At 35.4% G+C, this 17,115-nt stretch overlaps 1 protein-coding gene across 4 annotated transcripts; it reads right to left on the bottom strand.

The window, feature by feature from the left end:
- Nucleotides 1–521: 521 nt before the first annotated feature.
- Nucleotides 522–14,192, bottom strand: LOC149822701 (uncharacterized). Of its 4 annotated transcripts, XR_016425720.1 has the most exons (5): nucleotides 13,403–14,192; nucleotides 2,889–2,940; nucleotides 1,999–2,181; nucleotides 1,049–1,903; nucleotides 522–815 (listed from the first exon to the last, which is right to left on the bottom strand). XR_016425720.1 is itself a non-coding variant. In XM_089979998.1 (2 exons), the coding sequence occupies exon 1, from the start codon at nucleotides 14,188–14,190 to the stop codon at nucleotides 13,426–13,428; it is 765 nt and encodes a 254-aa protein (XP_089836124.1). In that variant the 5' UTR covers nucleotides 14,191–14,192; the 3' UTR covers nucleotides 10,766–12,293; nucleotides 13,403–13,425. The 4 variants fall into 4 exon arrangements, 1 of the variants encoding a protein (XP_089836124.1); XR_016425721.1 differs by having other exon boundaries at nucleotides 1,049–1,360; nucleotides 1,486–2,940; XR_016425722.1 differs by having other exon boundaries at nucleotides 1,049–2,219.
- Nucleotides 14,193–17,115: the final 2,923 nt, after the last annotated feature.

Below are 17,115 nucleotides of genomic sequence, written 5' to 3'. Positions count from 1 at the left end.
CACCTGCTACCAAAGGTCCTCAGAATTGAATAATCAGTATGATGTCTAAAAAGCATAAAATATAGAGTGTTTCCTCCAAGGGACATGAAGGGCTTACGATTTATCAAAAAGGTTATTGTATGATACGCTTCCATCCACAAATCCATTCTGATCTTAGATTCAGTGATCAGAGTGAGAGTCGTTTATGATATATGCCTATGCTTTCTCTCTGCAACACCATTTTGTTGAGAGGTTCTTGGGCAAGATAACTCACGCTTTATTCCATTTTCAGTAAGGTAATTAGAAAAAACCATAGAGACATATTCACCACCACCATCACTACGAAAACGAAGAATTTTATGAGAAAATCGATTTTCAACAAGAACTTTAAATGTTTGGATTGTAAGTAACACCTGGTCTTTAGATTTTAGAAAATAAATCCATGTGTACCTGGTGAAATCTTCAATGAAAATAACATAATATTTTGATTTGGACATGGACAAAATTGGGGCAGGTCCCCACATATCTGAATGAATCAATTATAGAGGAAATGAAGCTCTTTTACTAGAAATTTCAAAAGGGAGTTCATGACTTTTACAGACTCAACAAGAACAAGACAAAGACATGACAAACCTTATCATTTATTCTTTATTACATAAAACTTCTAGGAACTAAGAATTACAGTGACCAAGATGCTTGTGCTACAATTCAGCATCTTTATTAACACTAACCACTTCAGAAACAAGGACTTGAGGACGACTGACAAGAGCTTCATCAATGATGTATAATCCCCTACAACCCTTTCTTTCAACGAGGCTCCGCTTTGTGTAAATATCCTTCATAGAGACAGATGGAGAAGAAAAAAAAACGTGAGAATTAGTTTGATCAACAAATTGGGAAACTGAAATGATATTACACTTAATACTAGGAACAAAAAAGGTATTAGGAAGAAAAAAGGAACCACTGGATGCAGGGATGATGGCAGTGCCATGTGTGATAGAGTGAGTTTTTTCATCTCCTATGATTATTCTACCATTACCATGATAAGGAATAAGGCTAGCGAAATTACCTGTGCTGCCTGTTACATGATGTGCAGCACCAGAATCAATAAACCATGTGTTGAAGGAGAAGGTTGAGAAGGAGTAGGCGCCATCCATGTCTGTTGATGAAAATTCATAGGCCACTGTGGAATGGCAGGATTATTTTGTTGCACTCCCGTATGGCTGAAAGAAACATTCAGTGTATTTACATCCCGATTTTGATTCTGCATTGTAGAAGTAGACGATTCAGCCGAAGGAGGATATCCAGGATTAAATCCTGCATTAAAATCACCTAGCCGAGGACCTCTGGGGTTTCTAGCATTGCGGTCTGGAGGAAAAAACTGTCTAAAAAGGGCAGGATAAGTCACAGTAGGTAGTCGATATGTAGGTACAAATATGAAATAACAATTGGAGTTAATATGCCCACATTTTCCACAAATCTAACAACTGAGATTTTGTCCCCGACCTCTACTAGACTGATTTGGATTAGGGAGTAATCCAACTCCCCTGTTATTAAAGTTATTCCTGCCTTAACCACGTCCACATGTCGAATTAGCAACAAGGAGGACTTCATGTAGAGGATTCTGATCTTCCGTTTTGTTGGAGATATTAAATGTGAACTCAAATTCCAGAAGATTGGTTCTTAGCTGATCAAAAGTACCCTTTTTCTCACGCCCAATATAATTTGCAATGAAAAGATTGTATTCGTCACCCAAACCACGAAGAGTTTGAGTTATCACATCATCTTCTGGGAGAGCACTTCCAATAGCAGCTAATTGGTCAGCGATATGCTTTACTTTGTCTAGGAAGTCCACAACACTGCCACTTCCTCTCTTCAAGGCACCAAATTTTGACTTGAGATAATAAATATTTAGAAGAGAAATCTGTTCATACCATTTATACAAAAGCTCTCATAACTCATATGTTGTCACACCTCTAGGAGTATGCAAAAGCTCCCATAACTCATATGTTGTCACACCTGTAGGATTATGAAGAAGCACCTGCTTGGATAGGGTCGCCATGATGAATGCTACAACGAACTGGTAATTCTTGAACCATGGAGAATACTCTGGATTTCTGACAAGAATCATTGCATCTTCTACTTTCCCATTGTCTTTTCCTTCAGTAACATCTTGTGATTTAGACACAAACTCCGGCGAGGCTGGTTTAGATCCATTAAGATGACCCATAAGATCTCGACTGCATATGAAGGGAATGATTTGTTTCTTTCACAGGATAAAGTTAGTTTCATCCAACTTTTCAGTAACAAGTTATAGAAGGAAGGAGGATGAGATAGGAGCAGACAAATTCATGATTGAAGATTTTTTTTATATATAACAGAGATGAATAGAATGAAGGAAAGGCCAAAAAGAATAAAATAAACAAGGAACAACAAGCAGATCAGATTCAGAAAGTGCCTGTCAAAATCATTGACGTACCTCTTTTTTTTTTAGGGGTATATAAAACTTTTAGCAGAAGATAGGCAGATCTGATTTAGTAATATTTTTTTTAAACAAAGATCTTAGAAGTTTAAAGGAGAATAATCATTGAAAAGACAAGATTTGTAACGAGAAACCAAATATTGAAAGAAACAAGGAAAATAAGGAAATAAGAAAGAAAAGAAAATCAGTTTGATCTGCAACCAAACTGATTAAAGAACAGTCCAAGATTAAAGAGTCTGGACTACAAGAAAGAGAGAACACAGATCAGGTCTGACACAACTCATATCAGATTTAAAAGGAAAACAATGCACGAGGAAATAAAAAGAAATCAAATAAAGAAAGAAAGAAAAGAGGAAGAAGGAGAAAGAACAATAGGAATAGAAAAAGAGGAAGAAGAAGAATATGCAGTCAGGTTTTTTGGACTTACCGATGAACCTGCTCTGATACCATGATAATCTGGCGACCCTTGGAGAAGTTTCCTGCACACAAGAAGAGGAGAAAGAAAGATAATAGAAGGAGAAAATAGGGCATGCCTTTTTCTGATGAGACGTCCATTTTTATATTAACTATATTATGAATAAATTACAACAATGCCATTAATGAAAAAATATATACTCATGGGATCAAAATACCCCTGTGTTCAGGTTCCAACAGAATATACAAAAGATCTTGCCAATGAATGCTTTAAACATCAACTGAAATCCTCAAGGGTAGTGATGTAATGTGATTAGACTGTAGGAGACTATTTCCATATGCAAAACAATGAAACATGGAATTGACAAGAAAAGGAGAACAAAGATTCAACAAAATTTTACTTTCCTTAATTATTTATAAGACAAGCCTGTTGCAGTCATGATGAGGGCATGTCATGTCTTGTCGAAGCAATAATATAAAACAAGTTACCCTTCAAAAATTTGCTCATTGACTTCCCAGTCCATTTTACATATAGGGAAGTATCTAAATGCAGCATGAAGAAATTGATGAAGTTGCCTAGTCTACCTATGATCAATGATGTTTCATATGTACAATTTTTTCTTCTCATTCAAATTATCTCTAATGGCCTCTTTTGCCTCATCCATAGCCTCGTAGAGATAACCCATAGCTAGTATGTTTTCTCTGTCAACTAATCAGAGAACCTTCACCAAAGGTATAGTGATTTTCAAAACTCTATGCATAAATCCCATAATTCACTTCTTAATACAATATCTACAATTTCTCTTGGCTTTCTTTTTTGTGCCTAAGGATATGCATTTAACTCATTTGATGAAAACATTACTTTTAGTGCAGGTCTATTATTTACTAGACTTTGTATTGTCAAAAAATCAATAGCAAATCTAGTAACTGCACTACAAATCAACTAAGTATCACTAGTACAATTTCTCATTAGGTTAAAAATTCATGCATGATTATAAATAAATTTATTAATTTCTTGGTAGCATTCAATTGTATGCAATGTTGTAAAAAGCGTTGAGGCGTTGCAAGGTGCTCCACCAAAAACCAAAAGCGAGGCGTAAGCATCAAAGCGTAAAGAGTAAGACTAAAAAAATTTAACTTAAAAAAAATTAAAAATATCTAAAAATACAAATAAATAGAAGAAATGCTTTATTGATGAAGCAACAACTAATAAGAAATAAAAAATCTCAAATAAATATCAAAAAATATGAGATTAATATGTAAAAGTAACATTAGTGTAACAACTTGATCCATGTAAGTATCTAAGAAATAAAATATGAGCATTCAATAAAAAATAAGTAATAAAATCTCTAATAATAAATTTTCGTAGCATCGTGTCATCATAAGAAAATGCATATAAGCATTAACAATTTAACAACCAAATGTTAATGTATTTGTCCAAAACTCTAAAAAATGAGAGTGTTACAATATTCACAAGTACAAATGAAGGACTAAAAAAAACATAGAAATGCCCATAGTCCTATTATATGAATTAGGGCCTAAGCTCATATTGTGTTGGTAGAAATAAAAAAGCATAGAAATACAATCTTATCCCACGTCACATAGGTGTGGGTGCTGATATGGGTGCAGATGCGGCACTTTAAAAAAGTTTGGGTGCGGGGGTGCAATGAGGGTGTATATATATATATATGTGTGTGTGTGTGTGTGTGTGTGTGTGTACGCGCATGCATTTATGTATTTATATATATAATATAGATAAAACTGGACTTGGTTAAGGTTAATTGAATCTACTTTTGGATAGAAATGGATCTCAGTGTGGTTGACTTCACCTGACACAAAGTCGTGCCCAACTGTCGCACCTGCACGGGATGTGATGCAGGTGTGGTGCCCTATTAGAAGAGTTTGTGCTACATAGATCTTATCTAAACAAAAGAGTGTTGGTCGAAATAAAAAAAATAGGTTAACATTAAAAAACATGATGACTAACATAAAAAAGAAAGCAAAAAAAAAAAATAGAACCAAGAGACAAAGAGATTACCTTTCAGCACAGAGGGAGAGAACAATCTTCTTCTTCGTACTCCTTGTGTTGGCAGAAATAAAAAAACAACAACAACAACAACTACGCCTTCATCCCAAAACAATTGGGGTCGACGATATAAACCAACAAAGAAAATCATTCTGGGTCTTCCACATGAATCCTTCTCCTCCAATCATTTCTATCCAATGTCATGTCCTCGGTGAGGTTCAAAGCATTCATATCCTTTCCTATCATCTCCATCCAAGTCTACTTAGGCCTACCCCGACCTCTTTTAACTAATATATTTTTCCATTTCTCCATCCTTCTAACTAGAGCATCATTAGGCCTTCGCCGAATATGTCCAAACCACCGTAAACAATTCTCTCTCATCTTATTTTCAATGGGTGCAATGCCTACCTTCTTACGTATCTCCTCGTTCCGAATCTTATCTTTTATTGTATTTCCACACATCCATCTAAGCATGTGCACCTCAGCTACAATCATTTTTTTAATACGATGACTCTTGGCAGCTCAACATTCCGTACCATATAATAAAGCAGGCCTAATAGTCGTCCTATAAAACTTTCCCTTCAACCGCAATGGCATTCTACGATTGCACAACACTCCAGTTGCACTTTTCCATATAGAAATAAAAAAATGGCTAATATTTAAAAAAATAACTAACATAAAAAAATGCAAAAAATAGAACAAAAACCAGAGAGTACCATCGGCAGAGAGAGACAGGGAGAGAGCAACCTTCTTCTCAGCATAGAGACAGAGAGGAAGAGGGAGAGACATAAAGAAAGGGATAATGAGAGATGAGGGAAAAGGATAGGAACAACGAGAGACGAGAGAAAAACAATAGGGAGAGCAAGAGACGAGAGAGAAAGAGAGAAAGAGAGGGAGAGCGAGAGAGACTGAGAGAGAGGGAGACTATAGTGAGAGAAAGAGAGGGAGAGACGAGAGAGAGAGAAGGGGCATGCCTTGACCCCCATTTGGGTCAAATGGGGGCTTTGACCCGATAATAAAAGGGGTGTGCCTCACCCTGAGTCGTACGCCTCATAGCATATAAGGCATACGCCTAAGGCATTTTACGCCTTTTACTTATGCCTCAAGGCACAAGAGGCCTCTCCTTGGCGCACCTTGAGGTGTGTTTTTAATAACATTGATTGTGTGTTTTATTTCATCCATGTTGTCAATGTCCTCAAGTATGAGGGCTATGCAATGGGCAGTACATGGGGCCCAAAAGAATGACCCATAATTTTTTATCAATTCTTTACTTGTTGCCCTATAATTTGTTACATTATTAGTAATAAATTGAACAATACTTTGAGGTCGAACCAGAATTACCGGAAGCGCCTATACTGTAGGGGAAGCGTGTTTTCCAGATATGCGCTTCGGAAGCGCGGAACGCGGCGCTTTCAAAATGCACGGGAAAGCGCATGTTTATGACAGGAAACGCGTCCCCCTTTAATGGGGTGCGCTTTACCCCATTAATGGGGTACGCATATCCCATTAAAGGGGAACATAAACCCCATTAAAGGGGGACACGTACCCTTTTAATGGGGTACGCATAGGCGTTTTACCATTTTACCCTTTTTTTAAAAGAAAGAATTTTTTCATTAAGGGTAAAATGGAAAATTTTTAAAAATTGTGAAAAATAAAACTCGAGAGAGGCTTAGGTTTTTTTTCACGTCTCTTTCGAGCCTCTCTTCCTCCCTCTCTCGCTCAGCCAATTTGGCAACCTTCTCCAACAACCCTTTACGGCGACATTCCCGATGTCCGGCGACCTCTACCGACCGACGATGACTATATTCAAGTACAATTTCTATCCTTACTCACTGACGGTCGCTCCTACTGATTGAATGATCCAGTGTCGGATCGCGGTGACGGAGGCGGTTAGCCGCCTACGACGTCGCGAAAAGTTCAATGAACCTTATCATTTAGAGGAAGGAGAAGTCGTAACAGGTTTCCATAGGTGAACCTACGGTGTCGGATCGCATTGGCTAAGGCTGGCATACTTATGGTTGTTTAGATGGTGTAAACATGTGGTGTACCCCTTGCCCTAGGGAGTCGCCAAACTTCAGCCTAAGCAAGGGACTTCCCTTACCCTCATTTAAGGCAAGGGGTTAATGCTCATGGAAATGGAACTCCGCCCGCCTAGTGGCCAATGCCCTTGGGGCTATTCCATTTCTTCGTTTGGAACATGTTGGATTCACCAACAGGGAGGCTCAGGAGCAGTTAGTGCACGTTACATTGTGTTGGAACGTTGTAAGTACAAATCCCAATGGTATGGTTGTACATAACTGGTAGGAGTCTGCCTAACCTTAGCTTTCTCTGTCGAACTACATATTTTAGTTTCGGTCTGGGTTCCCAAAGTTTGAAATTGTTCACGGTTGATTGCTTTGCCCTTTTCCTCTAACAATTTTGAGGTTGTAATCTCTGTCTTTTGGAATGCATCTGGTTTTATATATGTTTGCATTACTTTGTCAGACTTTATAGATGACTGCAGCATGACATAAATTGATTTTTTAGTGTGTCTAGATTCTAGATTAGCAAAAATGTATTTGTTGAGCCATCTAAGTTTTCAGTTTTCACTTTGTGTGTTTAGAATCTTTAGATTGGTAGCCAATTGTTTGATGGAGACTTCAGAAAGAGTAATTAATGATTCATATTGTTAATTTCTATGAAGAAGTAATGCATTTGCTCCAACAACTTTGCTAGTCAAAGTGTTTCATATTTAGATGAATGATTAATTACTACAAGTATTAGGCTGAAGGTAACTTGTCCATGGGTAGTAAGAACTGGTACTTGATGTGCTGCATAATCGAGCTCTTTTGTTATTTATATTCTTTTTTATTGTCATCCATTTGTCCTTGTGAACTTGTCTCTGTATAAAGACAACCATATATGTTTTAATGGTCTTAATCTGTTGAGACTTGAGATGCATATTTTTGTCTTAGATTACATTTACCTCACCCAATTCCCATTCAGTGTCAATCTGAATTTTGTCTTTCTTCATTGTGATGTTGTCTTTGTTTAACAATTTTTCATAAATGCAAACTTTTGAAAGAACTTCCTTTCTTTTACTCTTTTTCTTTTTTTAATTTTGTCTGCTTTATCATAGTATATTATAGATAGATCTTTTACCTCTATGAATGATGCTTATTTAAAATTTTAAAGTGTTTTATAGGCTGATTCCTATACTTTTATGATACAAGTGTATTTGCATGTTCTTTGCTTTCATTAATGACCATCACAAGCTATGATCACGACAATTATGATGACGATAATGATTCTTTGTACAATTTGGACTTGGAGCATGAATCATCTAGTGGTGTTGGGAATGGCAATGCAAGAAAGGGCAAGGGATCTTCTGATTGTCCATATCAGTTTGAGGATAAAAAAAAAATTGTTTTGATGAGAAAGATGAAGAAGAATATGACTTGGATGACTACTATTCTGAAGATGACCAAGATGATGAACCTAGCATGCATAAAACAGCAGTGCTATGGCACCATATATTGAAACAAAAGAAGAGTGTGCAAGGAAAGCAAGGTGGAACTCAGATTTTTATGTGCAGGCACTGCAAAAATATTTATCATGGGTCATATATTCGAGTTTTTGCACATCTCATGGAAGCTCCAAAGGGACAAAGTGTTGGGATTGCCTTTTTTCATGTAGTTGCAAAAAATGCAGAATTGGCAAGAAAAATTAAGAGGCAAGTTCGACGAGTGGAGGTTTTATCAAGTGCATTTGAGTTGAAGAGATCAAGAATTGATAAACCGAAGCCTATTAGTATGACTACATCTTCTAGTGGAAGCCGAAACACAATTGATATTCGTGATACCTTTAAAAAAGTAGAAAGAGATTATGTAGATCATAAAATTATCAAATTTTTGTGTGCAAATGGCATACCTTTCAATATGCTTCGATCACCGTATTGGGAAGAGATGATATCTGCAGTTAGTAAAGTGCCTCGATATAAACCCTCATTATATGAAAAAAGCGCGAACAACGTTGCTTGACAATGAGAAAGAGTGTGGTTACATGGAGTTAAATGAATTTCAAGAAAAAATTAAGGAGTTTGGAGTTTTCATTGTCCCATACGATTGAAGAAATATCAAGAACAAACACTTGATAAATATACTTGCATCAAATTGTTTTGGCTTGATGTTCTTATATGCAAGCAATTTTTCTAATGTGCAACAGTCAGCTGCAAATATTGCCGAATTTTTTAAGACGGGATTTAAACTTGTGGGGTCCTCTAATGTAGTTCAAGTGATTACAGACAATACAACAAATTGCAAGTTAGCAGGTGAAGAATTAAAACAAACGGATAAGTATATTTTTTGGTCACCTTGTATTGTCCATACACTTAATTTGATATTAAAGGATTTGGCACATGAGTTTCATTGGTTGGAAGAAACATATTTGCAGAGTAAAGAAATTGTGAAGTATATCACAAATCATTCAAAAGCACTAGCAATCTTTAGAAGCAATGAAAAATTAGAGCTAATAAAGATTGCAAAAACAAGGTTTGCTTCACATTATACTACTTTAAAGTGCTTGTTTGATGTGAGGGAGAGCTTGAGGCTCACAGTCATGGCCCTATAATGAAAAATTTAATAAAATGATTAAATTTTGTGATCAGGAAGGCCATATAATTGGTGAAGTGTATGAAGGCATGGACAACATGTTGAGAGAAATCAAAGACAATCTAAAAGGACAACTAAATTTGTATGAAAAGATTCATAAGATTGTTTCAAATAGATGTGATAGAATGAATGTGCCTCTCCATAGTCTAGCCCATATGCTTACTCCAAAATATTACGAGTCAGAGTATCTCAAGATCCCAGCAGCAGGAGGGGTCAAACGAGTTTCTCCTAGTAAAAATTTTATTCTATCTATTTAATAAAGTTTAAAGTTTAATGATTTAATTATTTTATCATTTCATTTACATTTTCTTGTTATAGTTGTTAAATTTTTTTTCTGCAGAAAAGGATAATGATATCTTAGATGGTGCAATGCTCGCGCTTGAAGTCATATCTGCTGGAAATGAAGAGCTCTCTATACTTTATAGGTCACAACTTGTGGCTTTTGCATCAAGAAGTGAAAGATTTAGCCGAAATGCAGCAAGAATAGATGCATTGAATCCTACAATGGTGGTCTTTAATTGGTGGCATTTTTATGGTGGTGATACACCTAGTTGAGAGCATTAACCATTAAGGTTTTATCTCAACCTATCTGCACATCTTCTGCAAAAAGAGTGTGGAGCACCTATAGTTATATTCACAATGTTAAACGAAATAGACTCAATAAAGATCGTGTTGATACCTTGGTGTATATTTATTCCAATCTTCGATTGATTAACATGTATAATTAAAGTGTTGTACTTTTGTTTTGGTATTTTCTTTTTCTCTTTTCTATCATTGATTATTTATTAGCAATCATATTTTATATTCTTGTTATAAAAAGGTGCAAGAATCACTATAAAGAATGACCCAGTCGAAAATGGAATATCAATCGAAAACTTCTTATTGTAGAAGAAAATACGTTGAGATTAGAATACATGCGTTGGAGAAATTTGGTTGATAGTGCACAACAATCACGCACTATTTTCAAATCCAAACTCAAAAATGCACAACCAAGAGCTTTATTGCCTTCAATAATCATATGTACAAATGAGGTTGAAGAGGATACAAATCAATCCAACAGAGTTAGTAGAACTAATGCAGATATACAAGAGCGACCAACAGTTCCTCAAGGTCGGATTGACCGTTTCTTTAGCAGGAGACTTAGGCAATGTATGTTGATCTTGTGTTTTTTATTTTTACTTTCTTCTATATATGTATTTTTATATTTTAAATTAAGGTTTTTAAATATTTTAATTTTTTAACATATTCATTATAGGAAATGAAGGATGAAGAAAGGAGCAGAAGGCATGGTCGTGGAGGACAAGGAGGACGTGATGATGCAGAAAGTTCTCGATCTATTGTTGACCTAAAGGGGGAGAGAAAGATGATAGATTATTGATTGTTGACAATGAAATGAACTCTTGAATTCTTAATTAGTCTTTTGATGATGTAGTTGGAGTAGTTCAACTTAGAAACTTTTATGTTACTTTTTTTTTCATGGTCTTGTAATATTTTGTTTGTTTGATATGTACTTTTTATTTTAAAGCATGCATGATGAAGTGAAGTAGTAGATTATATTAATTTTAAGTTTACACTTTACAGTTTTGAACTTTATAGCTTATAGTTTACACTGTAGGACTTTATAGCTTAAAAATTTAATCATATCTCTATGTAATCTTTGAGTTTATTGATTTCTCATTTTCTATGTTGCAGAAATCACAAGATTTACAACAATCAAGTCATTTGATTCTTTCGTTGAAAAATGTACACTTTTTAATCAAATTTATTAGTTTTCTTAATGCATTATTTAGTACTTGCATGCATTTATTAAATGGTTGCAACAAGAATGTGAATTATGATCTTCTCTTGATGTATTATTTTTTAAATGCTTGAAAGTTGCAATATGATGCATTTGTTAGATAATTGAAACTTATATTATTTATTATCTTAGATATATGTTTTATTTTGTCAATGATGACATAAATCTTATTTTTTGATAAAATAAAAATATATAATTCCATTTTCGCTTCCCACTCGAATCCTAGGTTGCTTCCTTTTTCGCTTCCTAGGTCGCTTCCGAGACACTTCCTGGTTCGCTCCTAAGTCGTCCTGCGCTTCCCGCTGCCTAAAATTTTAGAAGTGTCTTGCTTCTCGCTTCCGCTTCCCGTATCGCTTCCAGCCCCCGCTTTCTCGACTGGCAACTCTGGGTCGAACCTCTTCCATAACCAAATCAAATACTCTGAGCAATACATTTGGTGTCTTAGGTATATCAGACAAATCAATTGACTTCAAAAACATAGTTTCTTTGGAATAATAGATAAAGAAATTTATCAAGGTCCTTGACTTTTTGTCCATCCACTCATCTGCCATGATTTTACACTCAGTTTCTCTTTATGACTGCCTTATCTTATCACAATATGCCTTCACTTCATTTACATTAGTATTTAATTTTTTTTTCTCAAATCATCCAGACCCGATATTGGTTATCACATCTACCATAGCCTGAAAATAAAAGGAATTTGCCGTATTGAAAGAAATGCAAGCAACATAGAACCATCTTTCAACCATGCCACTACAATATATGTATATACATTTTAATAAAGCCTTCATCTACAAAGTACATATGCATTTGCAAATTAAATTCTTGAATATGTAAGACATGAAACCTTTTTTCATTTGCTTTTCTTCTTCGTTTCTCTCTTTTTCTATGGAATCAAGGTTTTTTCCATTTGAAAGACAGTAAATGAGGGATCTGTAGTCTATACTGCAAATAAACCATAGTACAAGAATAAATTTTTGAGAATGTGAGATATAAAGGAAGAAGTTATAAATAAAGTCATAAAGCAACCTGATTTATCAAGACAATTTACAAAATTGTGATTTCAGACAGTTCATCTATCAAACTAGTTACTTTATTTTACAGTAGAATATAAAAAGGGTGTGATGGCAGCAAGCTCACAGAACAACCAATCACTTAGAAAACCCATTCATGAAGGAAATGGGACATCAATTCCTCATATAGTGATGTCTAAACGTCCCTTGTTTGCAGAAAGAAAATGATGTGAAATAATCGGCAACCCGATGAAGCAATTGGCAGCATTCACATTTTCCATGAGAATGGTTGCAATAACACCTTTATATTTTTTGTAAATAGCTATTTAGAGATAGTGCAACCTAAATGGTAGCGATCTTAACATAGAGGCAATCGTAGCAAATTTCCAAGGGTCTACTTGCATGACGGTGGCTCAAGCAGACCATTCAAAAAAAAAAGAGGCAATCGTAGCATAAGCTGAACAAACGGCTGAACCCCATCTCTTGTTTTGACATCCACTTACACATCAAGCAAGAAACAAAATGGTAGTGATCTTAACATAGATTCAGTTGGAGTTTCTAGGGTCTACTTGCATATTATTATTGAGACAAGAGAATAGCAAATGTCCTCTTATCTTTTCTTAGACTAAGCTGGAGGATTACCCTATAAATTCAAACTTATGATTTCTTAGCTAAGATAGCCTGGTGCCGTCAACCCAACTTCCCTCATGATATTATCATGTAAATCTTACCAAAGACTGGCCAAAATAGATCAGCTGTCTCCTACACATTCCACAATTATGCCAAAAGACAGGAACAGAACCATCAATTTTTAAGCCGGTTTGATGATTAAGAGAGCAATGTCAATAAGAAAATGTATAACTTTGTGAAAGATGGAGCTCGATGGTTTTGTAGAGTCTAAATCAGATATCATCTTTCCAATGTTAAGTTGGAGAAAGCTATATTTTCTTAGTTCATCTTAAATGGGAATTCTAAACCATAAAACTAAACAAAAAAAACAGAAGAATACACTGGAGAACATAAATATAACTTGCAGCTTACAATTGTATGCAATCGCATCTCTTTCATTCTCTCCAACCCCCAACTATCCGATCTAACACCTCCAACGCCATTGTCCGAAACTCCGATTTCTCACCAACCTTTGCTTCTTCCCTAATAGCACCCAACACCCAATTCAGCTCTCGAGCTTCCCCCACTCTCGCATCTCTCAACAAGCTCCGAAACACCACCATCTGCAAACCCGCGCTCGGGACGAAGGACCCCTCGATCATCCCACGAAGAAACCTCAGGCCTTCCAGATTCATGCCGTTCTTGCAACACCCAGAAACCACCAAGGCCAAAGCCGCCCCGTCGGGCGCGCAATTGGAGCCCGGCCTCCGCATCTTGTTGAAGACCTTGATAGCCTCCTTCAACCTGTTTCTTATGAGGTACCCCAAGATGAACATCTTGTGGATGGTGATGAGCAGGTGGTGGCAATGAGGGGAATGGTTGAGCCTGGTGAGGAAGGACATGGTTTTCGCCATGTCGGGCTCGACGACGCAGAGGCGGTTGACGAGGACGGAGAGGCTGAGGGATTCCAGAGGTGGTCTTGCAAGGAGGGATGCAACGACGAGATTGGTGGCCTCTTGGAGATGGTTGTGCAGGCAGAGGCGAGGGATGAGGAGGTTGATGCTGGAGAGCTCTTCTTCTGTGAGTTTGGTCATGTGGGGAGGCCTGCAAAGGGGAGGAGAGTGGGTGGGGGCATGATGGTAGGAGAAGGATGGCAGAAAGGGTCTGGCTTTAGGGAGAGCGGTTAGGCAGAGGGAAAGGAGAGGTGCCCTTGCTCTCATTGAGTTCTGAGAACGGGAACTGTGAGATGATACACCATTTGTATAGTTCTACGTTGGGCAGCTGTCTATGTCACATAGTTACGGATACGACTCAATATTGACTCGTACGTTCTTTTTAAAAAAATAATAATAATAAGACACAAGGAGGACAAGGAATTCAATTTTTCATAAATGAAAAAACTATTTTTAATAGCTTAATATTTAAAAAATGTATTTTTGTTAAAATAATACTAAAAATATAAAAAAGAGTTAAAGTTTGCAACAATCGTGCGTATGTACAAAACTTCATATTTTTATTTTAAGTTTTTATTTTTTTGTTTTTTGGATCAAACTGACCCATTGATGCCTACGTACTCTTTTTAATAAGAACCAGTATATAGGTTTTCTCAGTAATGTAAAAATCAACAAATATAAAAAAATATTGATTTTTCTTGACTTAAAAAGCATTCTTTTATCAAAACAATGATGCAAAAGTGAATTTCCATGCTGAACAAATATATGAGGTTAGATTGGGTCAAAACAACTTATATCATGAAATTCCAATTAGATTGTAGGTGTAATCAACTGTAGTAAATACATTCCCACTAAAAAATCAGCAACATATATTAAATTAATATCCATGTGTCAGTGTCTGCATTAACATGTCCTAGCATGTTGCCCACAAAGGCTCTGGATATTTAGCTAGGTCAGTCGCCTTAAGACATTAAAGTTAAAGGATATCATGAATCCAATACGTTGGGTATATGTGCGGTGGGGTATGTGTCTCTTGCTTTATAGCTAAACAGGCTCCCTAATGGTAAAGCGGAACCTGTACCAAACCTTATATGGTCATGGTGATAAATAAGAAGACTCTAAGGTCTGATTAATACATAGATCTGAGTATAACTTGGGCCGACCCGAGTTTCGATTAAGACCCATAAACTTTCAATGTAAAAATGATAAAAATAGTATTTTATCTGTTATGGCCCGAGTCTGGTTCATGTAATTTTTATTGGGTCCAGGTATAGTTTCTCTTATGATAGATCCGATTAGACCTGGGTTCCAACCTGATACCATACCCAAAAATCAGGGCTAGGTCTAGTTCCACTTGGGTCCGAACCAAACCTGACCAATTGACTTTGAATTGGGATGTTAAGAAAATGCATGAATGTCTTAATGTTTGAACACTCTTGTATGTGGACATCATGAAATTGAAAGGCTAAGTAACTATGTGAATGTCATGAAGTTTGCATACTTTGATATGCAAACATCATAGAATTGGGAGGTTAAGAAAATGCATGAATTCTTTATGTTCACATACTCTGATATGTGAACATCATTGAATCTAGAGGTTAAGTTATTGCATTAATGTCTTTATGTTTGCATACTCTGATATGTGAACGTTATCGAATTATAGGTTAAGAAAATGCATAAATGTCTTGGTGTTCGCATACTATGATATGCAAACATCATTGAATTAAAATATTAAGTTATTACGTGAATGTCTTGGTGTTTGCACATTCTAATATGCAAACAATATCAAATGGAGAGGTTAAGTATTTGCTTGAATGCCTTGGTGTTTATATAAAAATATATTCAAACCTTGTCAATACATTCATTCATTTAAAACCCTATCAATACATTAATTTCTTTCAATCGTGTTAATACATTTATACATTCTAACCCTGCAAATATATTCATACATTCAAACATTGTCAATACATTCATATTCAAACACAATATAAAAAAACTATTATTTGCATAACTTATTTTTCTGTAAAAATACATTAAAACTTGGTCAATATATTCATACATTAAAACCTTGATGTTTGGACACTCTGATATATGAATGCCATCGAATTGAGAGGTGAAGAAAATGTATGAATGTCTTAATATTCACACAATCTAATATGCGAACATCATCGAATTGAGAGGTTAAGTAACTGCATAAATGTTCTAATGTTTGCACACTCTAATATGTGAATGTCATTGAATTGGAAGGTTAAGTAATTGCATGAATATATTGATGTTCGCACACTCTGATATGCGAATATTATCAAATTGAGGGGTTAAGTAACTGCGTAAATGTCTTGATGTTCTCACACTCTGGTATGCAAACACTATTGAAATGAAAGGCAAAAAAATTGCATGACTGTCCTAATGTTCATACGCTATGATATTCAAACTTCATGGAATTTGAAAGTTAAGTAACTATGTGAATGTTTCAATGTTCGCACACTCTAATATGTGAACATGAGAGGTTAAGAAAATGCGTAAATGTTCTGACATTCACACACTCTAATATGTGAATATTATCAAATTGGTAGGTTAAGTAACTACGTGAATCTTCTAATATTCGCAAGCTCTGATATGTTGATAACAATAAATCAAGAGGTTAAGAAAATGCATGAAATGTCTTGATGTTCACACACTCTGATATATGAAAATCATCGAATTGGAATGTTAAGTTATTGCGTGAATGTCCTGATGTTCACAAATTTTGATATGCAAACAACATTAAATTGAAAGGTTAAGTAACTGCATGAATTTGTCCTGATATTTTTATAAAAATACATTAAAACCTTGCCAAAACATTCATTCATTTAAATCTTGTCAATATATTCATATATTAAAACCTTGTCAATACATTAATTCCTTTAAATTTTGCCAATATATTCATAAATTCAAACATAGTAAATACATTTATTCATTCAAACCCTATCAATACATCCATATATTCAAGCACAGTATAAAAAACCTTATTTACATAACTTCTCATGTTTCTCTATAAATACATTAAAATTGTACCAATATATTCATACATTAAAACTTTGCCAATACTTTTATTTCTTTAAACAGTGACAATACATCCATACATTAAACATCCTCACATTCAAACCTTGCCATACATTCATTCCTTCAAAACATGTAATGACAAGGGTTATC

The sequence above is a fragment of the Nuphar pumila genome, chromosome 11 (assembly GCF_984573655.1).
Source record: "Nuphar pumila chromosome 11, dmNupPumi1.hap1.1, whole genome shotgun sequence".
Classification (NCBI taxonomy): domain Eukaryota; kingdom Viridiplantae; phylum Streptophyta; class Magnoliopsida; order Nymphaeales; family Nymphaeaceae; genus Nuphar; species Nuphar pumila.
The sequence above is the reverse complement of the archived record's forward strand: the minus strand, read 5'-3'. Positions and strand labels throughout refer to the sequence as shown.